Genomic DNA, 27,038 nt, shown 5'->3' with positions numbered 1-27,038 from the left:
GAGCACGAATAAACATGTACGACGTGACTCCCTCGGCGTGCTTGCCGACACAACACGACTAGATCCTCAGATAAAATGTCCAAAGTATGATTATTATTATAATATTCGGTTACAGTATTTCTCGGTCGGGTCCCGCGGGACGTCTAGGCCGATTCAGCGCGTCATGCCGTTACTTGAATATTCTATTAACTAGCTAAACGGTTTTTGGTATCGGATTATGTATGTATGTATGTATGTATAATAATTTCTCTTAAATATGTTTCAGTTTTGACTATATAAATGTATTTTTTAAGGTAGCGTTCCCAAGACGCAATACCGAAATAATATATACAAAGATAAAAAATGTTGATTTAAGTTTGTCCAAATTAATGAATATAGATCGGAGTATCTTGTCACTAAGTTATCTCTTTCTAATCTATTCAGAATTCAGAAGTTGTGTGGAAATAAAAAAAAATACTAATAAGAGAATTGCAAATGATCAAACCGATCTAAAGAGACATTAGCGCGTCCTACTTTTCCAGATCAGACGTTAATATCCTCGAGCTCGTCAATATTGAAATCTACTTTGACCCACATTTAATACTTTTAATAAAAAAACCTAAATTAAATATAAAGCCGACGTGACGCAGCATGAGGCATGCTATATGAGTGGAAATACAACGGTTGTGGGTTCTATTCCCACTCAGAGGTTTATATTGTTTTCATTTACTCGATATAGTTACAAAATAAAGCACGACGCCGAGTGCCGCCACACAGTACACGGTATCTCAAAAATGGGTAAGGTGCTTTTCCTTCCCTACTAAATGTGGAATACAGCATGAAGCTAAAAAATCATAATTATAAGAAATAATTTGTATCGTCTCGTCTATATCTTAGCTGAACAAAGTTCATTCTTCATTGGAATTGTCTTTAAATAGACGAGTTGGGAATTTAGTGATTTATTATCAGATCCATTCTTTTTACCCCGCAAAAAACGGACTGGAATTTCCAAATTATTGTTTCATCAATCACCATCCTGTTTTTTATTTGAGTGTAAAAGTTCTAATATAACTATGAATACGTTTACTACAGATATTTATGATTAAATTATAAAAAAATATATTTTTATTTTGTCTAAAAAAGCTTGAAAACTAATAAACACCTTTACTTTCTCAGGGTATATTCCGGCTGGCCAGCGAACACGTGATCAGAACAATGCGTCGCGGTCGAGAAACCCTATTAACACTCTTAGAGGCGTTCGTGTACGACCCGCTAGTGGAATGGGGTGGCGGGCAGAAAAGCCGCGGTGCCAGACACGTGAGGGCCGCGCGGGCGATGCTGGCGGTCAGAGTGCGAGAATTGAAGCACACCGCCAATGAAGTCACGTAAGTTGATTTTGGTTCTTTTTAAGTTTTTACATATAAATAAATTCTCTTCTTAGTACTCTTTTTTAATGCAGTCAGTCACCTTATATATAGATAGACATCTAATAATCTCAGTGAAACATATTCGAGCAAATTTAAAACTTTCAACATGAATGAAATGCTCATTCGAAAGTGAGATCCCAAAATAGTCATGCTGATGAGAAAACAGCTATACTCAATTTCACCTCACAGCCGTGTTCCATAAGTTGCCTTTGATGCAATTTAATAGTGTTCAGGCCTTGGAGAATTTAAAATATATAGCGCGGGGACCGCTTAAACATTCTCTTTGAGTATTCATAATGTATTTTGAATTATTCCCTTTTAGTCGTTGATTTATGACTTTTACACTGCGTTGCTTGTTTATTATTCCTTAATTAGGAATAGTGAAATATTAGTATATTTATTTCCTTTTGACTCGTTAGAGCGAACCTAGTGATACAACTTTTTAAGTTTTAACCACTCTTCTTCTTTTACTTCTCCACTTACTGATTAATTTAAATTACCCAGTATTTCTAAAATAAACAACATGGTTGTAAAACGGTTGCTCTCACGAAGAATAATTACAGCATTAATATTTTGTATTATGAGCTATAATACAATTGTATTGGTAATACACTTGGTAACATCTATATATATAAAATCGAAAGGTCACTCACTCATCACGAAATATCAGAAACTACAAGTGCTAGCAATTTCAAATTTTGCATAGGAGTTACTTATAGGACGTAGGTGCTCGCTAAGACGGGAATTCGCAATATTCGATTTCTAAGGGGTGGTTTTTGGGGTCGAAAGTTTGTATGAAACTTCGTTACTACAAATGCTAGGAGTCTCAAATTTTGCATTGACGTCACTAGGACGTAGTCATGGAGACAGAAATTAATAATAACATAGTTCACGCGGGTGAAACCGCGAGCGGGCCACTAGTATTACTATATAGAAACCGTAGATAAACTCTATTAGAATATTTAATATATTTATGCGATGTATTTCCTCTAACAATCAAGATAAAGCGAGCCCCAGCAAGCTTTACGCTCCACTGACTGTTTGGTTATAATGGCGCGCGCGCATAATGGCCCGACGGCAGAAACATGATCTCATATTCGTTCCCCGACACTTGAAGAAGCAATAAATACAGGCGACGTATCTTTATGAGTCAGTTTGGGGCTTAGAATTCCAGCAAGGAGATAAAACCGCGACAAGTTCTACGCAAATATTTACATATTTTTTTGTAACTATCCCACAATTTCTGGGACCTTTTTATAAACTCATCTTTGTATTTCTTTCATGATCGCGAAAGATTTAACAAAATTATAACATAATATTTTTCAAGCAAATAGCCTTCATATTTCTATTGAAGATATTCTCGCATAAACGTAATCTTAACCTTGATATATCAAGTTTATATTGAACTTGCACGCCATCATACCGAAGCTTTTCTATTTTTGCCGCAAAGTTCGCCTTAAATTATGTATGCGGACATTAGCGCGCCATGTACCAGATTATAACTGTGCATAATTTATTTATTTTCTGTAAGCAAAGAGAAAATGTAATTTTAATTAAATTTTCGCTGTATTCCATGTAAATTATTAACTATTGTACGGACGACACGCGCTTTTAAATATTTACTAAACTTTTGAATTATTCAATGGTATTTTGCTTTTGTTTCAGAGATCAAATTTTGGCAATACTTCCTGAAGTCATACAATGTAATGATAAATGGTTAGAAGAAAATGAAGAGTTACAAGCTGTGGATGCCAAGCTCCAAATATGCCACCAGCAAATGGCCCTAATCAAAGAAATCGAAGCATTCGGCAACAATCTTAGTAATCATCCTCTATACGCTATATCACAGAAATATGCTTCGTATAAGCAAGCGAAAAACGCTGTCGAAGACTCTATGAAAGCTCTAGTAAAGATCCTTAATGACTTTGATACACAAATAGAGAGCTTTAATAACACGAACGAAGTGTTAAATGGACCTCAATTAATGACTTGGGTTCAAGAATTTTCTGGACCACACGAAGACGATGAAAAACCAATTTTCGAACACATAAAAGAATTTTTAACAAACGCTGGACAAAGCTCCATGATAACGCAATGTGAGCAAGCAGAACAAGAATTAAACCAAAGTATGCAACAAACTAATCATTTGGTCAGATCGTGTCTCGAACTCTTGACTCAATATGTTGCAGTTTCTCAGTACTATCCCCAAAGTCAGACCGAGTACCATCGTATAGTAATGTTCCGTAAGTTCCTTGCTACGGCATTGGAAAGTAAATCACCTGAAGTGTGTAGAGATGTATCCAACCAAGTGACAGCTCTTGTCAACGCAGAGTCAAGTTGTGGCGACGCACAACAGATTTTGGCGTACAATTATCGATTACAGCAAATTAACGCAGAAGTGAACACGACTCTAAATAAATGTCTTGAGAGATTGCAATTGGAAGGTGGCTCTGAAGCCATAATTTTGGCCCAAGATTCTTATATGGATGCCAAAACTAATATCAGTAACTGGGTGCGAACTGAAGAAGGTGCGTCAGTGGCGTTAGAAAATGTCGTAATTGGCATGCTTTGTAATTTGAATAGACGATATTTAATGTTAGAAAATGGGGCTCAGAGCGCAGGAGATTGCCTCGTAGACTTGACTTCTAGAGAAGGAGAATGGTTTTTGGATGACATGAGTTCTTTATCCATGCAAGCAGTGGAGCTATTATCCTTACTGCCTTTACAATCTGCTTCTGTCGACGACGCCGCATTGCCAGTCGCTGTGGAATGTGTTAGAAATGCAAACCTGTTGCTAGCGGATTTAGTGCAATTGAACTACAACTTTAGCACTATTATATTACCTGAGGCTTTGAAAAAGGTTCATTCTGAAGACCCGTCCACTTTACTGATGATTAACGAGCTTAACTCTGTAATAATGAACTCTCCGGTACCTTTAAACGATTTACTCGCGCAATTGGAAATGCACTTTAGATATTTGGTTATGGACATGGAGGTAAGTGACTTCTAAATTTTAGTATATTTCTAATTACCCAAAATAACCTATCTTTATTTCTATCCCTGTTTCCCTTTTTAAGTTTAATATAAAATAAAAGTTTCTATCCAATGTTGTATGTTCATTTCTAAATATAAACCATTTATTTCTCACCAGTCACCGGCATCAAGTTCCCAAATATTAGCGGCGGAACTGAGATCTCGTTACGAGCTTCTCCTATCATCAGCTCCCGAGGGTGAGGGTCAATCAGCAGGTCGTATGCTACTTATGGGTTTCAACGGCTTGTTCGCGGCCGTGGAACTACGCGCGCGCGAACTAGCGGACCACCTCGCCGCGCCCATACCACAAGTGTGGAGGAAGATCGATCATATTAACGATGCTATGAGGATGTCGGTTAGTGTTTCTTTTGTTATGTTATATACTTGTAGTGGCAAAATGTGAATATTTTATCTGTTTTAGTATTAAATTGTATAATTATATTATCGTCGTCGGTAGTTTATAAGTTACTTAATAATTATGAATAAATATCATTTTAATAATTTATTTAATTAATATTAAGTTAGCTATGTAAAAAGGACAATTTAAATGTCTGGACTAGAATTATCTCCAGTTCTAAGCCTAATTCAAGTATCAGAAGAAAATAGAAACATCTAACTAGTGTGTCAGGTGTCTTTAGTGATTTAATCTATATATATAAAATCGAAAGGTCACTCACGCATCACGAAATCTCAGAAACTACATGTGCTAGGAATCTGAAATTTTGCATAGGAGTTACTTATAGGACGTAGGTACTCGCTAAGACGGGAATTTGTAATATTCGACTTCTAAGGGGTTGTTTTTGGGGTTGAAAGTTTGTATGAAACTTCGTTACTATAAATGCTAGGAGTCTCAAATTTTGCATGGACGTCACTTATAGGACGTAGGTACTAATGGAGACAGAAATTAATAATAAAGTAGTTCACGCAGGCGAATCCGCGGGCGGGCCGCTAGTGTTTTATATAATTTTGTTACTATTTATAAGAAAGACTCCCCCCAATTCCAGGCGGCAATGCAAAGTCCAGCGCTCCGTTCCATCCTCGAGGATATATTCATCGTACGTCGCATACAAACGGTGGCGGAAGTGTTCGCCCTCTGCGCGCAGCTGGCGGCCGCCTTCCGAGGGGACGGGTATACACAGGCGCTGGTTGATGATAACACCTTGTGTAAACCTGTTAAAAGGTACGTGACTTTTGATATTTCATTTCTTTTTCTATACTTTATTTAATTAATATGAAGCTTCGCCATCTTGGTCAAATGGAAATAACTAAGTGCTAGTGTTCGAGGTAACCCTGAACGCAGGTTCAGCAAGTTACGTTGAAAGGATTAACTTAATAAAATATAGTTTACAATCAAAAAATATATAAGGAAATTTGTTTAGAAATTTAAATAAAAAAATTAAGAAATATCCAATAATTTATTTTTAAAGGGCTAATATTGTGTAAATATAAGAGAAATCTATTGCTATTATATGATTTTTAAATATGAATATTACTCTGTCAATCGAAAGAAAAATGATTTGAAAATCAAAAGAAAGAAAATTAAAAAAAAAAATTCTTTTTTCGATACCCTTTTAAGTTTATTTCCTCCTTTTTATTTCCTCCTTTTTTTCCTGAAATAAGAACTTATTTTACAATTATATCCCTCAGGGCGTTTAATAAAAACTTTTCGAAATACCGTCGCCCCTAACTTATTTTAACTTGCTTATTCTTGTCGAGAAACTAACTTTATAGTCGCGTGATAAATGGAATTAAACTTGCATTTTAAATGTATATAAGGTTTTTATTACAAATTTACTGCTATATAATAGATTTCAAACAATGTACACATGGGTTTCTACAATCATTGTATAAACCCATATAGTCGAAGTTGATAAAAATTTAAAGTACATTCAAACAAATCATAATATCATGAAATTAGTTATGAATTATGAAAATATGATATAAAGAAATTGTATAGGCCTTTTTTGGCAGTTATTTTTTTTTTGCATAGAGAGGTGGTGTTATTATACACGGACAGAGTTAAAAGTAAATACAGATTTTATAGTTAGCTTATTGTTATTTCAGATTCACAGCGGAGTACGTATCGCGATGCGTTTTGGGTATACATTCTAAGGCCCTAGCGTCTGTACTGTGCCTGCTATTACGACGTGCAAGACTCGACTTACACGCTGAAGTCGAACAGAAGGAGATAGGTATGTGTCAAATATATTTAATGTGGTTATTTGGGGCAATGTCTGGGTGTAAGTGCGGCGGTTATTGGTTTTATTCCCACTCGGTTATGCGTGGGGAACGAAATGTTTTGTCACTCCGTATTCTTTTTATGTATGCATTCGTCAGCGCGAAGCTTAAAAACAGTTACTATACACAATGGTAGTGGAATCAATTTTCTGTTGAGAGTTGATATTTAAGAGTTGGTATCAAACAAAAAGTTGACCAATTGAATTACTTCATGTGCTATAAAATATGTATAGAATATTTTTTAAATAAAATATTAATTAAATTAAAAATAATCTTCAATACCTCAGAAATATCGTACAAAACCATTATTACTTTTTACTTAACACCATTTCTATTGGGAATCATTAAGAAATTTTATACTTTATTTTAATTTCAGCCATTTAAATAACTTAAAACTATTCAAAGATAAGACACGTTAGATTTCGAGGTGAAGAAGCTTACGTTTCTAATAAATGGCATGTAGATGCAGATTGGGTCTATCGATTATGGTAATCTCTAAGACGGAAGAGCTCTACGGAAGATCAGTTTGCTCTCACACGACCCTCACCAACACTTGCATTATATATTAGCTTTTCGTTATTAACTGTGCTTTTTGTGTAAGGTAGTTTGCGTACATATATAGTTATTTCTTAGATGAGGGGATTAAAACATATTTGAAAGATAAAAACGATAGATACAATTATATTAACGTTATACACAAGTATAGTTTGTTAATAATATATATGATTTTTATTTCCTCATCTCGTATGCGATATATAGCGTAAAGTACAACAAAATAAACAAATATGTAATATTAAAATATATAAATTTAACTAAGAATTGAAATAATAGCAATTTGCTCTTAATCTCAGGAGCATCATGGAGCGTAACACTCGAATCCCTGTGTGATAAAATACAAGCACCGCCGCGAGCGCTCGTGTCGCGCGCGTCCTCGCTCGCCGCCGCGCTGCAGAACGCGCGCGCCCGCGTGCTGCGCGCCTCGCTGCTGCACCGCGCCGCCGAGCGGGCGCGCGGGGGGGCGCGTGCGGCCAGGCTACGCGCCGCCGCGCACGCGAGGCTGCACGCTGAGGTTGGCGCTTGTTTTTTTGCGTTTTTATAAATTATTATCATTTAGTATATTTGTTTGTAAATGTTTTGTAAATTATTATTATATAGTTTATTTATAGATATTATATATTTTTAAATTTTATATGTTGCATAATATCTTAAGCTTATTAATTGGGTAGTAAATTAAATAATTACAATTGGAAATTTTAATTTTTGTAACATGGATAAAATGTAGACTTAAAAATGTTAATTTAATTTGTAAAAGAAGAAATTTGAAGTGCAAAACTGAATTTACATAAACAGGTACTGACATCCCGTTCCGAGGGCGGCAACACGACGGCCGCAGCAGCAGCGGCGGGCGCGAGCGCACTGGGAAGGCGCGCGCGGGATCTAGGCGCCGCGCGCACGCGCCTCGACGCCGCCGCGCAGCGCACGCAGGCACTGGTCAGTGGTGCTCATCAGAGGTGAGAAAAAAAAATTAAGAAAATCACTTATTAATTCAATCCAAGCACACATTAATACTGTGTTACCCCAACAGAGTGAAGTGGGGTGCGGGAGCTAACCCCGCCCTGCAGACCAACCTGCACACGTTCGAAGGCAGCTGGACTGCACGCACGTCCCGCGCCGCGCGCCTCTCCGCGCTGTGTGCTGCCCTCGCACCGCACGCTCGTGCCGCCGCGCTGGGCGCCGCGCCGCGCGGCCAGCGGGCGGCGGCTGGCGCGCGCGCGGCCCGTGGCGTGTGTGCCGCGCTTGCGCACTGGGAGAAGGTACCTTGGTTAATTATATATGTGTAGATGGGGGGCAGAGACAGCCATATAATGCTCGCAAATTCTGAAGGACAGAGTACTCTCTTTCCTACCCACCCAGTGTCATTGTAAAAGCCAATTGGGCTAAGAGCATTAACCTTACCTTCGAAAAAAAATAGTGAGAGCTTTGTGTTAGGATACTCCGCCAGCTTAGTGCTAATATTTAATATTATTAAACTGTGTAACTTAAACACGTTAATAATAAAATATTGCGATCTCCGACTATAAACTAGGTTGTGGGTGCCATTAAACACTCGATAGAATGAATTATTTTCATTTCTACCTCTAGGAACAATAGAAAACGCGGTGTTTATCTTCGCCACTTAATGAAATATTTTAATAAATTTGACAATGTGTGGAGAATGCAGTGTCTTAACACTACGCTCGTGCCGAACCTACCATGTATACAGTGCAGCGTCAAGCTAATCTTATTATAATTATTATTTTTATTTATCTATATTATTTTTAAATTTGGGACAGCTGATAATTCACTGTAAGTTTTAATTTTGAGTTAATATATTATGTTACAGGCTTGCGCCTTAGCTGAGAAGTATTCTTTACAAGTTTCATCAGTTGAAGAATCGCTCATGGAAATGTTACACCCAGAAGGAAATATTGATGGACAATGGGTATTTTCCTTTTTTATATATTACTTATTAGGGGTTTTCTTTCATACCTACTATATTCTTTTGTAACCTATGCATAATATCATAAAATTGTAACTGATCTCTGTCTGTACATATAAATTATACAAGAAAAACTATTATTTATGTCTATTTGTCTGTTCGTTTGTGTACGCTAATCTAATAAACGATTGAATTAATTTAAATACAGGTTAATTTATGTACTTGATTTCCCCCCACCGCCAGGTATCATCAGTGTCGGCCCTCATCCGCGAGACGACGTCGGCGCACGCGGAGTCGCGCGGGCTGGCGCTAGGCGCGGTGGCGCGCGCGGCCGCCGCCCAGCGCGCAGCTGCCCACCGTCTCGCGCGCGCCGCCTCCGCGCGCCTGCCACTGCTGCTCGACCTGCGCGCGCCGCTGCACGCGCTGCTGGCCGCCAACGACGTGAGTTACCCTATATATCATATCAGTTAATGTCACTATCAGATCCATTCAAACACTGCTTTCAAGTTTGGGACTAATGCAAATCAACCAACACTGCGAAATATTAAAGATTAATAATAAAATGACCCAAAAACTAATGATGATAGCATACATACATTATTTTATAGGTTTAAGTTAAAGATGTTATTGCTAAAATTGCCAAAAAAAACACTCTTTATCTTAACATCTTTATTAGTATTCCATATTTATTTATTTTTCTTTATGTAATGTAACCAAATATCCATATTTAACAGGGAGATAACCCCGCTCAAGATTTCTGGACAGCTTGGTCCGCTGCCTCCGACCGCCTCGAATTGGCGGCGGCGGAGGCGCCCGCGGATCCCGGCGCGGACAACCTGACACGTGCGTCCCGCGCCGCCGCTGACGTGCTACTAAAGGAACTACCCATGCTCGTGGAAATGATGTTGAGGTGAGTCTACAGCTAACTTTGCGGCTGCCATAACTCGGAGTCCATAATGTTATACTTTTTTATTTATTTATTATTATTAATATATAGAATACATGTACATAGTATCTATATTATATGGTCTGTATTCTAATACAGACCAAAAAAATGGAATTATTAATATTTTATGATATTAACAAAATTCATATGTTTCAGATTGCCCTCTGCGTCGGAGAGCGGTCGTCGCCTCACGCGCCAGGCTGCCGTCTCTCGCAACAGACCTTCCGTCAGACACGGTAATAATATTGTCTTACAATAAATATATAATTATAGCTGTACATAATTAATTATGTATAGCTGTTTATTTCTCTTTAAATTTAAAATAACAGATTTTCATACGATAAAAAATGTAAAGGCCGCCTTATCAGTGATCTCTTCCACGCAACACAGTTAAAAGAATCTTTTGCGAAGGAAGGTCATGGTACAGTGTAAAAACAAAAAGCAATGTTTTCCATGAGAGCCTGGCCTCCAGTGATCATTTGGTCGCGACATTTTAAAAAATGCGAAAATAAAATCGTTTTTTTTATTGTGTAGCCCAACACTATAGTTGGGCCACATCTAATTAATAAAATGATTATTTAGTACAATCCAAACTAAGGTCCTAGTAATATCTCAGGCGGCGAGCAGCGCAGCGCGACGGGCGCGGGCGTGTGGAAGCGCGTCCGCCTCAAGCTGGAGGGCCGCGAGCGACACGCGCACACGCACGCACACGCCAGGGAACAGGTATATCTATTTACCTTAAAACTCCATATTAACTAACGAACTATTTTTTGTGGATGTATTTTGTGGATGTTTAAATATCTTTATTTAATACTAGCGGACGCGCGCAGCTTCGCTTGCGTATTTAAGGGTGAATTCTAATAACCCATGAAACATGTGTTCAATGAAATATTTTTAAGAGTCTAAATTTCAAATTTTATAAAAATCGGTGGCGATTTAAAGATTTTTCCATACAAACTTTCAACCCCTTATTTGTACCCTTAGGGGGTGAATTCTAGAAAACCATGAAACACATATTCAATTAAATATTTTTAAAAGTCTAAATTAAAAATTTTATAATAATCGGTGGCGTTTTAAAGATTTTTCCATACAAACTTTCAACCCCTTATTTGCACCCTTAGGGGAAGAATTATAGAAAACCATGAAACACGTGCTCAATTAAATACTTTTAAAAACCTAAATTTCAAATTTTATAAAAATCGGTGCCGATTTAATTTTTTGTCCATACAAACTTTGAACCCCTATTTCACCCCTTTAGGGTTAAAATTTTTCAAAATCGCTTCTTAGTGGATGTCCAGATTACGAAAGTAAACATTTGTCCGAATTTCACGTTTCTACCATTAGCGGTTACGGCTGTGCGTGCGTCTTACCTCAGTCAGTGAGGACAAGTCCTTTTATATATATAGATTATGATATATATGTCACTGTAAGATTATAAATCGTTAGTTCATAATTTTATTTGCGAAATTGTATACTTTCGATACTTTGTGCACCGACATTGTCAAACGCAAAAATTCACCATAGAATTCAAAACTACTACAGTAGGCTCTATATATGTAAAAAGTAAAAAATATAATTTATGTACTAACGCCTTAGTTAGGTAACCTAATCGAACCTGCTCTTAAATATACGTATACCTGCGGAAGTGTTAGTATTATCAAAGTCACAGTATAAATATAATCTTAATTCTAAATAGTTTATTTCTTAATTTTCGAATATATTCAAAAAATATTCTGAATACGACGTACATATCACATAATAAATAAAGTTTTATTTTATTGACGCCTTTTTAGATTCTTAGCTCTGTGGTCACAACGCGTATTGGTCGATGTTGCTGTTAATCGACTAATCATGGCCAGCGCTTAGAGAGTTTACAATTTCGCGAAAAAAAATATAAACTAACGGTTTTTACAATGTTATAGTGACATTTATGTATATATATTAAATGAAATTACAGGTGGACTACATAATAACGGAAGCGACCAGCGCAGAGAACCTGTGCCTCATGTACGAGGGCTGGATGGCGTGGGTGTGAGAGGACCCCCCGGCACCCTCCGACGCCCCCCGGCATCCCCCGGGACTCCCCGGCACAACCCGGACCTCCGGGAGCTCCAGGCCCCGCGCCCGCGCCGCCCGGCCCGTGCGCCGGAGCCACGGAGTCACACGACGAGTTGACACTCTGCGACCGTCGACCTGCTACTGCGACAGAGGTCCACTTGACAAATAATGACCCCGATCGATCTCTAGTGACCCCTATTGACCTCTAATGACATACACGAATGTCAATTTCTAATCAAATGATCCACTTTGTCACCACAGCATTAGGAGCCCTATCAACTACTACTAGTAACATCTACTAGTAACAATTATAATTTTCTAGCTTTAAATTAGTTCTAGTAACCCATAGACATTTCAATTACTGTGATCTACAGTGTCTGTGGAATATTTTGGGCCTTATCAATCTCCTTTCTGACACAGACCCCTAGTGACTCGTAAAGACGTCAATAGGTTTTCTTTTACCTTAACCCTAATTTATAGTCAAAAGTAAATGATTCATAAAAATCTGGACTACCATTGACCACTATTGATTCCCAGCGACCATAATGAACTAATAGCTATCTTCTTTCTGACTGTAATAGGCAAAATTAAAACTTAAAAATTATAATATAAAAATTTTAGCCCCTAGCGATCCCATTGACCCCATATCACTTTGTCTGGAATATAGATGTAGAATCCTATAAATTGATCATATACATGTTGTGTAACGCTACTTATCATATGACAAAATAAATTAAATATTGAAGGAGTTAACCAGTTCATATCCGTAGATAGTAATGCTTTAATGTTTTTGGAAGTAAATATTAAATCAGTTTTACGTTCAATATGATGGAACCCTAATTATTAATAGAAAAAAATATACATTTGCATAAGATCGTAAGAAAGTAGTCGGCAGGTCGATGTTAGGTTTAGACTTACTTAGTACGGCTTTTCATATAACGAATACGATTCTCGCGAAATGTGAGGAAAAAATGGATAAACGGTTTAAAAGAAATAAACTTCGCTGTATGCTAATCGCTTATACAATTTACGGATAAGTAACGACTTATTATATATTCGTGTTTATTATTATTACTATTATATTACTAGTGGGAGCTTGTTTTCTACATGTTCATTGATTTTTTTTATTTTTTTCTTTATTATTGATTGTAATTTTTTTGTGGTTTATGGGTTTAAATTATATAGTGTAGTGATTCTGTCCAATTATAGTGATTTTAACAACAAGACTACTTAAATAATGTTATAAATTCTCTTTTTCTATCTTTCTTTCCAATCAAGTTATAGTATATTCAATTTAATAATAATATCTTGTTAAATGAAAAAAATACTCATATGTGCATTTTATCGACTCAATTTTTGTTTTGCCATTAATACTTTTTTTTATAAAAGTTTTCTTGTATCAGTGGTACTAATAAAATATAATGTTTATAGGTTCAAAATCTGTTTGAAAGATTTTTTAAATTTATAATATGAGTTCTGTTCTGATTTAGATTTTGAACAAGTGCTGCATTGAGTTATATTACTCAATACACGATGTCTCTATTTCACTCCCTTATTCTTTTATAACAGAAAAAATAATTAAAAAACTATAATATTTTTCACTTAGTTTACCATATAATATATTTACATGCATATTTATGTTCGTAATGTACATTTTAATAGAAGATCTGTATTCGAGACCCGATTGGATAAAAATGTAATTAAAAAAAAAAAAAATTAAGCACTTTCAACATACTTTACTTGGTGTTTTGGAACTGTAACAATTTAATATAAATTAAATATGTATTTTAATGTTCAACAGAAAACAAGCTCCATTATAATATTTATGCATTTAGCCCGCGTGTGTGTGTGTGTGTTTGTCTGTCAGTTACCTATTAACTTGCTTAAACTACTTACCTTTTAGAATAAATGCGAAAGTGAATGCTATTTATTTATAATTAATTAATGAAAAATATGTAATAAATTAATATATATATAAAAAAAAAAATTCTCAGATTTTTTTTATATTTTTCAATTTTAGACTCTCTTTCATAGTAATTGATGGTTTTTAATAAATAGTGTTTCAGCATTCACTGAGAGTGGGTGTATCGCTTTGTATTTTTTATTATTAAATAAATGGTGTATGTAAATGTGTTGTTTTATTTTGTATTTAAAAACCTATAGTTTTTAATTTATCACTTATATTTCATTCCTATTTTTATAAGGAAAACGTTAACTTTTTAAAGATGCTATATAATGCATATAGCATCTTCAAAAATTGAAAGTAAAGATAAAAGTTATAATTTTCTTCTTCTAAGATATTTAACATATTTCAAACTAAAATGTAACGAATTTTCATATTAAAATTTTTTGCATCAATTCAAAATTATTGCAGTAATGTCTTATTTCTCGGGTTTTTCGTATTAATGCCATTAATGATTTAAATTGTATAATTAAATGAATTAGAGGAATTAATACAGAATTTAAAATCAAAATTTCTATGTGAACAAACTTAAATTAAAATAAAATTAATTCATTCCCCCAAGTGAGAATAAAACCCATAACGGTCGCGTTTGCAGTCGCAGGCATAGCGAGGCAGGCACTACGCAACAGCCTCAAAAATCATATTGTTAAACAATAATATGCTAGGTTAATTTCTATTTTTTTAAAGAAGAAAGAATTTGAAATGTAACAGTATAAATTTCAGGTTAAAAAGGAGCGAATTAGGGGTAAAATACCTATGTATTATTATTTTTCATAATTTATAAATTATTAACAATAAAATAATAATGAATATTTTTTATTTCATATACAGTGGCCAACTCCGGCAATAAACAAAGTCGTGTAATTTACATACAAATACAAATAGCTTCTATAAAACTAAATAAAATTAACAATCATATTTATAATAAAAACTAGTTTTCTACTAACAATATGGCCTTATTATAATATAAAATATATTTAATTTATAGTTTTAAACTAGTAAGTAAATGTTTTTTAAATGTTTTAACAATTAAAAACATTATTAATCACCCAAATTATCGCCAAATCATATTTTAATAATACTAAATTCCTCTATACAATAGCCATACTTCATTATTTTACTAACATAAGTATAAGTATGTTCATAAAATATTAAAGTCTTTAAGAATAAGGAACTATAAAAAAGTAGCAATTCTTTTTTACTTTACAAAATGCAGTAAAATGTAAATATATATGAAGAAATAAAATTTATTATATAAGTATTATTGGTTAAAATAAAAAAAGTTAAATAGCAACTTAGCAACTTAAAGTATCCAGAAACAAAACAACTTTTTTATATTTAATGAATAATGTTTGTTTCCATTTAAAATGATTAAGAATTGGATTTACATTATATTAAGAAAGATAATATTTTATAATATGTTTACATACATATGTATGTATTACACTTCGCCATTGTCTATCAACATCTAAAATAAAAAGAAAAAATGAGCTATGCGAAGCCTATTATAAAATATACTTTTTACAATTAATTGTTTTAATTGTAGCTTCAGGCTGGGAAGCTATATTTTCTTCTACAAAAATTCTATTTTTGAAAATTTATTTCTCTATGAATATAACTTAATTGCATATTTTAAATGTTCATGTTAGTGAGAAAATCAAATTATCAACATTTACAAAAGCATTGTTTTTTTTCATTTAAAATATCTTTTATTATGTTATTATAAAAACGGTTTCACCATCACTCGTTAAATTTATATATTTTAAGATTAGAGGTGGAACTAAGAAACTGAGAGATATGCTACAAGCATTTAGCTACAAGCTATTTTTATAATGCACATAATATTAATTAAATTACTTGCGTGACTCAAACCTCGAACCTGCTATAACAACAAAGTACATCACACCTTTTCTCCTGAACGACTATTGTAGATTTAAGTGAACTATTTTTCATATATTTTAATGCATCTTTTTTAGTAATTAAAGGATTCCTCAGTTCGTATGATAAGGGATTTTGAAATATGTTAAATGATTTTTCTTCATTTATTATTGTCATATCATTGTGTGATAGTGAACGTGATAAGAGATAAGGTTTAATATATTTTGTTTCCAGCAATGGGCTAGACTTAGATTTTTTTAGATATTGTTTTAGTTGTATTGGATTAGTATTTGGGTGTATCTTATTTACTTGATAAAATGTTGATGTAGTTGGTTGTCGAAATTTCGCCATTTTTAACTTGAGAAATTTCGAAGGACTTGGCTGGCGGAATTTTAAAGTATTTGGTTTGCAGAATTTCGAAGTTGGTGGCGGAATACATTGCGAAGTGCATGGTGGGTATAATAGCGGATGCTATCGCTGCTGTTGTCTTCGAAATTCGACCAAGTCGTGAAGCTGTGCCTTGTAAAGTTGAGTGACGTCATGCAGGTCGAGGCGCAGTTCTGCAAGTTGTTCTTCTTTTTCCCCATACATCTGGAGGAGAGCGTCGTATTGTTCTTGTACACTCTGTAAAGAAATGAGAGTTGAGAGGGAAATAGCATATGAGCTATATTTTTCAATTTTTTTTCTAATTTTAATACTTTAAGATCAACAGTACAACTCTATTATTATACATCATAATTATCAATAAGTAGATAAAGTCCAATTTGTCTGCGGGATCTGCTACTATTTATATCACTATTTTTCGTGACCGCCCTGAAGTTAGCTGTAGATCGGCGCGTAGATTTGATTTTAGGATTTTTAGTGCTTAACTAACTTCAGTTCGGCCACAACTCATCAACCTTTAAATACACTTTATAAAGATAGGTATAAACCTATAGCCTCCTACCCACCTGATACTCCTGCAGCCTGTGGTGCGCATCCGCCAGCTGCTGCGCCAGCGCGCGGCGGTCGGCCGCGAGCGCCGCCAACGCCGCGCCCTGTCCGCGGCGCTCGCCCTCGCGGCGCGTTAACGCCGCCAGGTGCTCCTCCACGGAGACCACACCCGCACTCACGCTGGAACTCGGCGCCATGCCCATGTTGGAGGTAGTTGCTTCGTCCTGTTATACAACGTGGGTATTATTATGAAAGTTATTTTATATAGAAAGTATAGGTATAGTAGGTACCATATAACTAATCCTGTACTTACTATATACTTTTAATATACACAAAAGTCATTGTATTTTTTTTAGAATAATAAATAAAGTATTTATAAAAAATATATTTTTAAAAATAAGCTATATAAGTTTTTAGACAGCTAAAAGTCAATTTAGTAATTAGAATATTGTATTTAATTAACACAGCAATATGTCTAAGAACTGAGAATATTCTAGGAAAACTCACCGTTTGCCAAAACGAAGTGGAGAACGTGTCGGAGGCGACTGAATGAGACGGCGATATGTCACCTCGAGTCGATATTTGTTCCTGATAATAATAATAAAATAAATCAGCTTCACACTCTATCCATTCAGCAAGTTAGGCAGAGAGAAACTAGTGTTAAGACAGTTAGTGCCAGAGAGAAGAAATAAATAATTCATTCCCTCGACTGGGGATCGAACCCACAATCGTTGCGTTACAATCCAACTACTGAAGGTGTTAAATGCAAAACAAACAAAAGGGAACAATATTCATTTCATATTAATTACACTCGCACATAAATTTTTATATTAAGCCACTTTAATAATTAAATATTTTGCTTATCATTTTGACCTTATGACTTACATACAAGATCTCATTACATAAAAGAAAATTACATCTCCAAAAACACATTAAAATATTCTCAAACCCCCTATCATCTCCTAATACACCAACTCGCGTACCTGTAATATAGCATTGCGTTTTTTCTCAGTGTCCAAAGCGGCGCGTTCTGCGTTTAGTTGTGTTTCTATCTCGCTCACTCTTGTACGTAGCGCCGCTATCTCCTTCTCGCTCTCTGCACGTAATTTATCTAGTTCGAGGGTTTTCCTAAAGTGAGGGAAAATTTTGATTTGATTCAGAATTCAGAAGTTTCGTTTCTTTTATTCATTTCTTTCAGTTTTACGTTGTAACCTACACATAGTAGGGTGGGCAGATGGAATCTGAGAACCTAGTGTTAAGGCACTCTGTTCTCATTAAAACAACTCTGTTATTTAGTCTGTGCCGAACTCTGGAAGCATTAAGTATTGAGTGGCAGAACTCAGCGACGCGCTTTGCCTCGTTACTAGAGCAAGTAAAGGAAATATTAAATATTTCATTTCCTCAATTAGGGATCGAAGCCACAAGGCATTGATCTTACAAATATAAAAGTAAAAATGAACAGTTACAATTTCAACTTCTCCTGTGTATCGTACAACATTTGTAATCTATCGTTGGCTTCAGCAGCGACTGCCGCAATGGCGCCGTGCTCGTTTTGAAGGCTCTCTAACTGGGACAGTGTTAGTTGGTTCTCTTCTCGGGCAAGGCGTTCTTGTTCTTGCGCTTTGGCCAGTGAGGATTCTAGGGTGGCTGGAAAATGATAAATATTCGGGATGGTATACATACTAAGTCACTACATCGGATTTCACAATACCACTCATATAAAAAAACAAACCATTTTACATTTTTCTCCCCACATAGTAGTAATAGGAGTAAGACTAGTATTAATATATCTATCTCTTTTATTCATCCAATGTAATCACAAGATAAATTGCCACAATACTCGCATTCTGCACAACCGCGTCCTCCATCACCAATCATCACTCACCCAACATCACACAAGTCTATCTATATCTTACATACCAAGACTAGTAATACTTTCATTCCCAGCTGGTCCAGTCACTCACTCACTCACCCAGCTTGTCCCCCATCAGCTTGGCCGCCCCGGCGTGCGCGCGCTCCCTGTCTAGGGCGGCGCGCTGCAGCGCGGCCAGCTGGTGCAGAAGAGCCGCGGGCGCGTCATCACCAGTGTTAGTATCGCGGAGGGCGGCCGCCTCCGAGACAGCCTCCGACGCTTCACGGCGGAGTGTCTCCTCGCGGGATAGCCAGCGTTGTTCCTCTGATGACGTTATTTTATTACTTTTGATATGAATATGACATAAATAGTAATTGATTATATTGCCACTTTTATATATAATGGTACAGAACCCTTAGTGCGCGAGTCCGTCTCCCATTTAAATGGTTTTTTTAATTGAATAATTGAGTAACGTTGCGATTGTCAATTACACCGACAACAACAGTAACAAAAGTCAGTATACACCAACAATTTCCTAATATCCCTAATAGAAGGAAATCATTCCATTCTATCTAAAAGAACCGACTTACTTTAAAAAAGAGTGATGTCCACAAAACTACACACAAAAAAAATCCAAATAGAAGTCTTACCCCTAGCCCTCTCCGTTCTCAGCTGTTTCAGTTCATGTCTCAACATATCTGCGTCCCTTTCCGCTTTCTCCTTCGCGGCTTCAACTTGCGTGTACGAAGTTTTTAGTTTATGCATTTCCGAGTTACTGCGTTGTAAGTCATTCAATTCCCGTTTGAGAGCATCAAGAGAAGTACGTGTGCTTTCCAACTTTTGGGTAGTATCGTCTAGCAGGCTTTTTGTCTGAAAAAAATTATTTATTATATTTAAATTTTTATTTTTGGTTAGGATAATTTGATGTTCACGTCTTAACCCGCATATAGTAAGCAGAGAATACACAGTAGTAAAACATCCTAATTTCGGCTTTCAGATAAAACTCGATACATGGCATGTTACATTGTATACAAAATTCAAAATCTACCACTAATTCTAATATAAATGAAAAATGAAGATGGATCTAGAAATCTAGTCAAGATTCTCTAATAATCATCCTCACATCATACACAAATATAAAAACGTGCTTTAATAATATAACAATTAATATCTAAAATACAATACATAATAATATAATGTCACCACATGTAAACAAACTGAGAAAGCACGTTATCATCATTGAATATTAATTACTCCTTGCCGTCAATAGATTTTATCTATCCAGATGTATGTTTCTTATGATTGAATGAAATTGTACCGCTAACACAAGTAAGATAAAATAAATAGCCGACAAAATTGAATACTATTTTTTTTGAGCTTCACGCTGTTTCCCTTCCATAACAAGGTAGGAAGGAAATCTAGTGTTAAGGCACTTCGTAAGTCAGACCGGCCGACTTCTGAACAGGCTAGACTTACGGAAGTGGCGAAACTCAATTACAATAATACTTTTACCTCAAATGCGTATGGAATCTAAAACCATGGTGGCTTACATTCTTTGTGATTGTTATTTACTTTATTTTTTATTAAGTAAACAAAAACACCAAAAACATAAACATTTCTAAAATCTATTAAATTCTTAATAATAATTTACTATCTGTGTATACAAACTCAACAATGGTTTTGTTTCTTTCAAAATATCAAAAATAATAAGGGTATGAAATAAAAACAAAAATACCTCAGCAAGTTCAGCTTCCATCTTCTTATTAGTGGTGGTCAATCTATATACGGCTTCTATTTGACTGACTTCCAATTCTTCCTTGGCCGCCATGGATCTCTTTATCCGGTCTAATTCCGCCGTTTGTTCAGATATTTTGTCTCTGGAATAACATTTTTAATTTTTCTATTTATTATTGTATCTTATTTTTCAAAGTATTTCAATGTTTGTTTTAATTTCACTATATGATCAAGCTTCCGCAAAATTTTTAAACATTGTGTGCTAATTGGCAGAAACTAACTAAAATAAATAAAATTTGATTTCAACAGAACCATCACTCAAATTATAGATTGAACCCTTGACTACTGTTTTTATTTTATTTATTATAAACTTACTTATTGCATAGAAATAATATAGCATTCATTACATTTTTAAATATCAGAACTCAACACCGCGCTTTGTGTTATTTATTACCAGAGCGAGAATATTTCTTTCCCTCGAGTGGAAATCAACCCATCAACTCATCGACTCATGCTATCCACTGCGGTACGACGCCCTCAAACGATTTCCTCAAAATTAGGAAATATAAATTTTAATATAAACATTCCAATCAGAGCAACATTATGTACGTATTAAAATAAATGCATCAGTAGCATAAATCAATATGAATCTGTCATTGTAAAACTCCTAAACCACAATTAAAGTACAATTTATAATCTATACTAATATAATAAAGCGGAAGAGTTTGTTTGTTTGAACGCTAAGATCTTTGGATCTACTGGTCCGATTTACTATGTTTTTGTTTTGTATGAAAGCTGCATTCTTCAGAAGTGCTATAGGCTATATAACATTACATTACACATATGTACTAATAAATTAAAATACTTTCTAATTTGACATGCAATTTATTCTGCCATGTTAATAACAACCGTCGTTGCTAAGCACCGGTTTGCAAAGTTTCTTTGTTGTTTTAAGAAAACGTCACCCAAAATGAACTTATATTTTGATATTCATCCTTATAAAAATAAATATATTATATAAAATTTAATAAATATTCTTATAGTTCAAGCAGGCGTAGCCGCGTCCGGGTCCACTAGTCGTATATAATAGGTACAGTCATACAGTGGTACTATACATATACAATACAATATACATTCGTACCGACATAAAAGTATTTCAAACTACGTATATAGATGTCACTGCAGGTCACGTCACTTATTTATTCTTATAACTTTTCTAAACAAATAAACATACAATAACACTAACAGCTCACTTAATCACTTTTCGAATTAATTCACTTCGAGATATATCCACCTTATTGACTTAATTTAACATATCGCTAAAACGAACGTTCAATATTACTCGAATAGAACGTAATGATAGCGCGATTCAAAATACTACATACGCCATCTCTTAAGAAATATTTCAAATAAAAAATTATTACTTTATGACGTCTTGCAGTTCTGAATAACCATTGGGCTAAAAATTAAAATTATATCCATGTATTCACTATATATGAAACAAATATTTGGGGAAGCATGAGCAGGAACAGTACCCATACCGTTGTAGATATAACAAAAAAAATGTAACAGGATTTATATATACTTTATTGCACAAAATTACAAAAAAACAATGTACAAAAGGCGGGCTTAACGCTAAAAGCATTCTCTCCCAGCCGACCTTGTCATGTGGGATAATGAGTATGCAGGTGTGCAGAAGTAAAATATACATACATATACATACATACACATCCAATAAATATATAAATATACATATAATAAATAGATATACATATAATATATAATTATAATAAAATATTACGGATATTATAAATAAAAGAAATAAAAAAAAAAAAAAAATACATAAAAATATAAACCATATAATAATATAGCATACCATATATACTCCAATATATACAATTAATTAAATAGATGAATATTATATATTTATGTTATTTATAAAAAAATACTCTTTTACCCGGCGCTTGAATACCTCACGAGAGGGAGCTTTTCTTATGGGCTCGGGTAGCTCATTCCATAGTCTGACACCGGCGACCGCAAAGGAGTCAGACATGAACCCTGACGTATGCCGGGGTGTGGACAGCATAAAATTGGATTGGGAACGTAAGGATGTATCGTGGAAAGAGGAAAGGAAGGAAAAGTCAGAAGATAGATAAGTGGGAGACTGAGGATTGAAGAGGATGGAGTAAAGTAAACAAAGGACTCTAGACTTCCTGCGATCAGCCACAGAAAGCCAGCCAAGCTGCCTCCTATAAGATGATATACGGTCATACTTGCGGAGGTTATAAATAAAGCGTATACAAGTGTTGAGTATCCGCTCGAGCTTGTTTACCAGTTCTTTATTCATATCCAAGGAGCAAGCATCACCGTAATCAATAATAGGAAGCAGCAAGGTATTGACCAACTGTAGTTTGGTCTGCACAGGTAAGAAATTTTTGAGGCGCACCATTGAGTGCAAGGAAGCGTAAATTTTGCGGGACATATCTGCCACATGATTGCTCCAAGTTAATTTATTATCAATTATAATACCTAAGTCTTTTACAGTGGTGGTGAAATTGATGACCGTGCCATTATATGTTAAGTTGGGCAGTTTGCTGTAATCGAGCTTGGTTAGCTGTCGCGAGCTGCCGATAATTATAGCCTGACATTTGTCAGGATTAACATTTATTCCGTATTTGGACGACCAAATCCAAATGTTACGAAGATTATTGTGTAGGATTCAGTCTGCAAAACACTAAACTGTAAAATTAACAGAAAACCAACAAAAGAGTGCCTTACCACTAGCTCTTTCTTCCAACTCATCACCACTTTAAATAAATAAATGCCTGAACAAACTGGTAGTAAAAGTCAGTTAACAGATGATAATTTTACATAATAATGTCACAAGAAAACGTTGATGAAAAATTGCATACTTTATTTTAGCTTCATGCTGTAGCTGTATCCCACACAAAATATGAAATTAAAAAGAAAAAAAACTTACCGTAAACTTTTAATAACTTGTTCATTATCTTTTTCCTTTGCTCTTAATTTCTTTATAATATTAGAGTGTTGTAACTCTTGCCTCGCTAACTTCTCCCCCTCTTCTTGTAACTGAGCTATCATGTCATCTTTCTCTTTCAAAATAGTTTCTAATTCTGAGGAGTTTTTACGTGAAATATCAGATTTTAAATTGTCCAGTTGTTTTCGTAGTTGATCCTGGAGGACAAATTTGTAAATTTTTAAAATTTATAATGTTAATTTATTAAATTTATATCCATAATCATAGGGAGAGTGGAAATAGCAAGTCACTTTTGCAGTCTAATTTTATCCTGTTTGGAAATTTTTCTACTAAAATTTTAAAGATGACTGTCAAAATATTACAAATAATTGTTGCTATAATATTGTAAAATACAAGTTAATGTGTACACAAAAATACAAAATATCCAAAGTTTGAAATTGTTAAATAAGAAAGAAAGAAATATTATTTGGACATTTAATGAGTCATAAATTTTTATAGTGGTTGTTGTTACTTAAAACAAAGTAAAAAAACATTGAGTTTGCGAGATATCAAATCTATAATTTAATTAATATTTTATGTTTCATAGATTAAATAATAATGTACTATTTTCATTATCACAAATAACAATATATCATACATTTTGATTTATAACAATCATACAATATGGTTTTTAATTTAGCAATAGTGAACATGTAGAATAAGAAATATATAAGCATACCTTTTCCCTGATAGCTTGTTGGAATTTCTTCTCCAGGGCAGACATTCTTTGAGTATAATCTTCAGTTATAGTATTAATATCACCACCTTCATGCTTAGCCATCAAGGTTTCCACTTGGTTCTTTAAACTAGCATTACATTCTGCCAACTCCGCATTATTCCTACTTATTTCCATTAGTCTATTTTCTCTTGCGTCTAAGATTTCTGCCATTTCACAGAGCCTTTTCATCAATCTATCATTCTCTGAACATTGGCTCTCATCACTAGTATTACTCTGTATTGATGTTTCTGACAATTCTCGATTATGCCCGCGGATTTTAGTTGCTAAGTTTTTGCCAAGAACTAAATCTACAAGGTTAGGAGATGTAGCACCATCATGTTTTTGCTTGAAACCATATTTCCCAGGGCTATTTCTACAACCGTTGCTACTGTCTCCATTTGGACTAGGAATAATTTCAATATCTGATGAAGTGGCAGTTTCCAGTTCATCACCAGAAGTGTGGCCTGATGTTCGATCAGAGCCAATTTTGACTAAATCACTTTTGCTATCAGAGCTTACAGGTGAAGTTCTCTCTTTTACACTAGATTCTTTTTGTGATGAATCACTACTGTCTCCACTACATTGTTTTTTCTCAACATTTACAAATGCTGAGCTCTCAGATCTAAGTAGATCTGCTGATACATTATAAAATGATGATGAGTCACTTAGTTTCTCCATGAAAATGTCTTCAGGCTCATGTTCCTTTTTTTGCTCTTCTGTCTGATCTAAAGTAATGCTATCATTGTCTGCATTTAAAGTTCTGTCAGACCAGGAGCCATCATTAGAAGAATTTTCACTAATTTGCATTTTTTGTATTATTAAAGATTGTTCCAAATGTATAATATTATCACTTTTTATCATTTTAGAAATTTTTAAATGTGGATTAATTGGGTTTTCATCAGTGTCTAGCACAGTTGGAGCCGTACATTCTGATATAGAGTTATAAGACATTGTATCTTCATCATCATCAGCAACTAAGCTGACGCTATCAGCTGTTTCAGCTCTCTCTGTCCTTTCTCCACATGGAGTAGATTTCTTGTTAAAAATATCATTTGATATGTTTGAAGAAGAACTACTATTCTTATCACTTGCATAACTATCGAATCCAATGCATTCTATAGAACTTGGACTTATAAGGCTATCTGGTAATATTTCTACAGATTCTGAATTAAGCTTTAGGCCTGTGCTACTGCTGTGTGAAATCGAATGACACGATGCTAACTCAGAATCAGGTGTGGACTTTAAGCTCTGTGACAACACTTCTACAGAATCAGAACTATTTCTACTTGACATAAAAGATAAAACATTAGATTTATTTGAGTCTCTCCTGTCATCACATTTCATAACATCCTCCTTTTTGAAATTTAAATATTCAGCACCATCAGACATAACAAGTTGACTTTTAGAAAATAAATCGTCTTGACTGTCGTACTTACCAGAAATAACATTCAAAGACTTTGCTTTTGGTGGACGAACTATTGTACTACTATCAGATTTCGGTTGTTCAAAGAATGAGCCTGCGAAAGAGCCCCATAAGCTTTGAGAGTTGCTCTTCGATGGGCTTTCAGTAACAACTGGTTGCTCTTTTATAGGATCAGATTTTCCGCTTTCAGCGCTGACAGTAAGACCCCACGAAGAAAAAAAATCAGCATTATCCTTTTGAGGTGTCGTGCTTGTCCCTGGCGATGATTTTGAGGAAGATGGCCCCAGAGCTTCCTCCTCTTGTTCTTCGCTACTATCATCTTGAATATCTAATGCTTTATCGATAGTTTTCTGCGCCTCCTTCAGTGCTGACTTGGCTAAGCTCGTTAGCCCAGAAGTATCGAACCAATTCATTGTGTGAAAACATTAGACATATGAAACGAGAGAATTATTTAGAAATACTCGTACATATACAAAGTCCAGTTAATAAAAAGGTCATATGTTATTGTTTTATAAAAGCAAATCACAAATCACAACACAAGTTCCGAATCACATAAGTGACGTTTACATTCCATTTTGTGTTTATCTTAACACAGTTTAGTAATTACAAAACTATAGAATTTGAAATATGTAAGTGCTAATTTAAAATAGAAAAATTATTAAAATACTTTATCATTCTGTATTTACTCTGACTCAATTTTCTATATTTCATGTAGAAAAAATATATTAAGCCGATTGTTGACTGTCTGACATTTGGTTTTGATTATTTAAAAAAAAAGTATCGTTTGACTCAATCTGTCATCAAAGAACGGCTATGGTAATTTGACATTAGATGCCATAGCTCCAGTGGCGCAATTGGTTAGCGCACGGTACTTATAAGACAGTGTTCGTGTGAGACATGCCGGGGTTGTGAGTTCGAGCCTCACCTGGAGCATAATTTTTTATTAACCTATTTTATTTATTTTGTATACTTTTTGATTTTTGATAAAAATATATATATATGAAATTTGTTAAGTATGCAATTTTTTTGTAATTCTGTAGAAGCTTAATACGCCTGCTTCTTTATTTTTTGTATTAAATTATAAAATATGTCTCCTCGTATAATATTTTTATCTTCATTTGTGCACTTAAGATTGATTATAACAGTAATTCTTCTCTCTATTAATTTTGTTTATATACTTTTGATTTATTTATAATACAGTTAAAAAATAATACAATTCAGTTGGATCCATCCATCCATCAGCCTTTCAACGTCCACTGCTGGACATAGGCCTCCCCTAATTCTCGCCACTCCGTCCGGTCCTGCGCCCTTTGAATCCAGCGGATTCCCGCTGTCTTCTT

The 27,038-nt window shown here is 34.8% G+C and overlaps 2 protein-coding genes and 1 non-coding gene across 3 annotated transcripts in view; 2 read left to right on the top strand and 1 right to left on the bottom strand.

Annotated features, from left to right (window-relative positions):
* The window catches only part of nonC (serine/threonine-protein kinase Smg1), a 110,627-nt gene extending 96,338 nt beyond the window's left edge, over positions 1–14,289 (top strand). The window contains exons 2-15 of the mRNA XM_085188736.1: positions 1,156–1,364; positions 3,072–4,401; positions 4,558–4,794; positions 5,444–5,619; positions 6,504–6,631; positions 7,529–7,746; positions 8,028–8,188; positions 8,263–8,491; positions 9,061–9,159; positions 9,400–9,597; positions 9,891–10,066; positions 10,259–10,338; positions 10,719–10,825; positions 12,060–14,289. Coding sequence (XP_085044862.1) covers positions 1,156–1,364; positions 3,072–4,401; positions 4,558–4,794; positions 5,444–5,619; positions 6,504–6,631; positions 7,529–7,746; positions 8,028–8,188; positions 8,263–8,491; positions 9,061–9,159; positions 9,400–9,597; positions 9,891–10,066; positions 10,259–10,338; positions 10,719–10,825; positions 12,060–12,137 — 3,426 coding nt within the window. The 3' untranslated portion in view covers positions 12,138–14,289. The remainder of the gene's footprint in view (positions 1–1,155; positions 1,365–3,071; positions 4,402–4,557; positions 4,795–5,443; positions 5,620–6,503; positions 6,632–7,528; positions 7,747–8,027; positions 8,189–8,262; positions 8,492–9,060; positions 9,160–9,399; positions 9,598–9,890; positions 10,067–10,258; positions 10,339–10,718; positions 10,826–12,059) is intronic.
* A 634-nt stretch (positions 14,290–14,923) lies between these two features.
* On the bottom strand, positions 14,924–26,285 carry Tmf (TATA element modulatory factor). Its single transcript, XM_085188735.1, has 10 exons — positions 24,237–26,285; positions 23,501–23,715; positions 20,522–20,663; positions 19,437–19,656; positions 18,907–19,110; positions 18,401–18,581; positions 17,918–18,062; positions 17,442–17,522; positions 16,952–17,158; positions 14,924–16,625 (listed from the first exon to the last, which is right to left on the bottom strand). The coding sequence occupies exons 1-10, from the start codon at positions 26,109–26,111 to the stop codon at positions 16,473–16,475; spliced, it is 3,423 nt and encodes a 1,140-aa protein (XP_085044861.1). The 5' UTR covers positions 26,112–26,285; the 3' UTR covers positions 14,924–16,472.
* Positions 26,286–26,537: 252 nt separating this feature from the next.
* TRNAI-UAU (transfer RNA isoleucine (anticodon UAU)) lies at positions 26,538–26,631 on the top strand. Its single transcript has 2 exons — positions 26,538–26,575; positions 26,596–26,631. It is a non-coding gene; the product is annotated as a tRNA-Ile (tRNA).
* The last annotated feature ends 407 nt before the right edge of the window (positions 26,632–27,038 follow it).

The sequence above is a fragment of the Heliconius melpomene genome, chromosome 7 (assembly GCF_056956725.1).
Source record: "Heliconius melpomene rosina isolate 202511_hmr_F chromosome 7, ASM5695672v1, whole genome shotgun sequence".
In the NCBI taxonomy this organism is placed as follows: domain Eukaryota; kingdom Metazoa; phylum Arthropoda; class Insecta; order Lepidoptera; family Nymphalidae; genus Heliconius; species Heliconius melpomene.
The sequence above is the reverse complement of the archived record's forward strand: the minus strand, read 5'-3'. Positions and strand labels throughout refer to the sequence as shown.

Coding starts and splice junctions, on each gene's coding strand:
- Tmf (XM_085188735.1), bottom strand. CDS start 26,111: ATGAATTGGTTCGATACTTCTGGGCTAACGAGCTTAGCCAAGTCAGCA. Junction 19,657..20,521: donor TGGAAGCTGAACTTGCTGAG/GTATTTTTGTTT, acceptor AATTTTTTTCAG/ACAAAAAGCCTGCTAGACGA. Junction 16,626..16,951: donor ACAGGCTGCAGGAGTATCAG/GTGGGTAGGAGG, acceptor ATTTCTTTACAG/AGTGTACAAGAACAATACGA.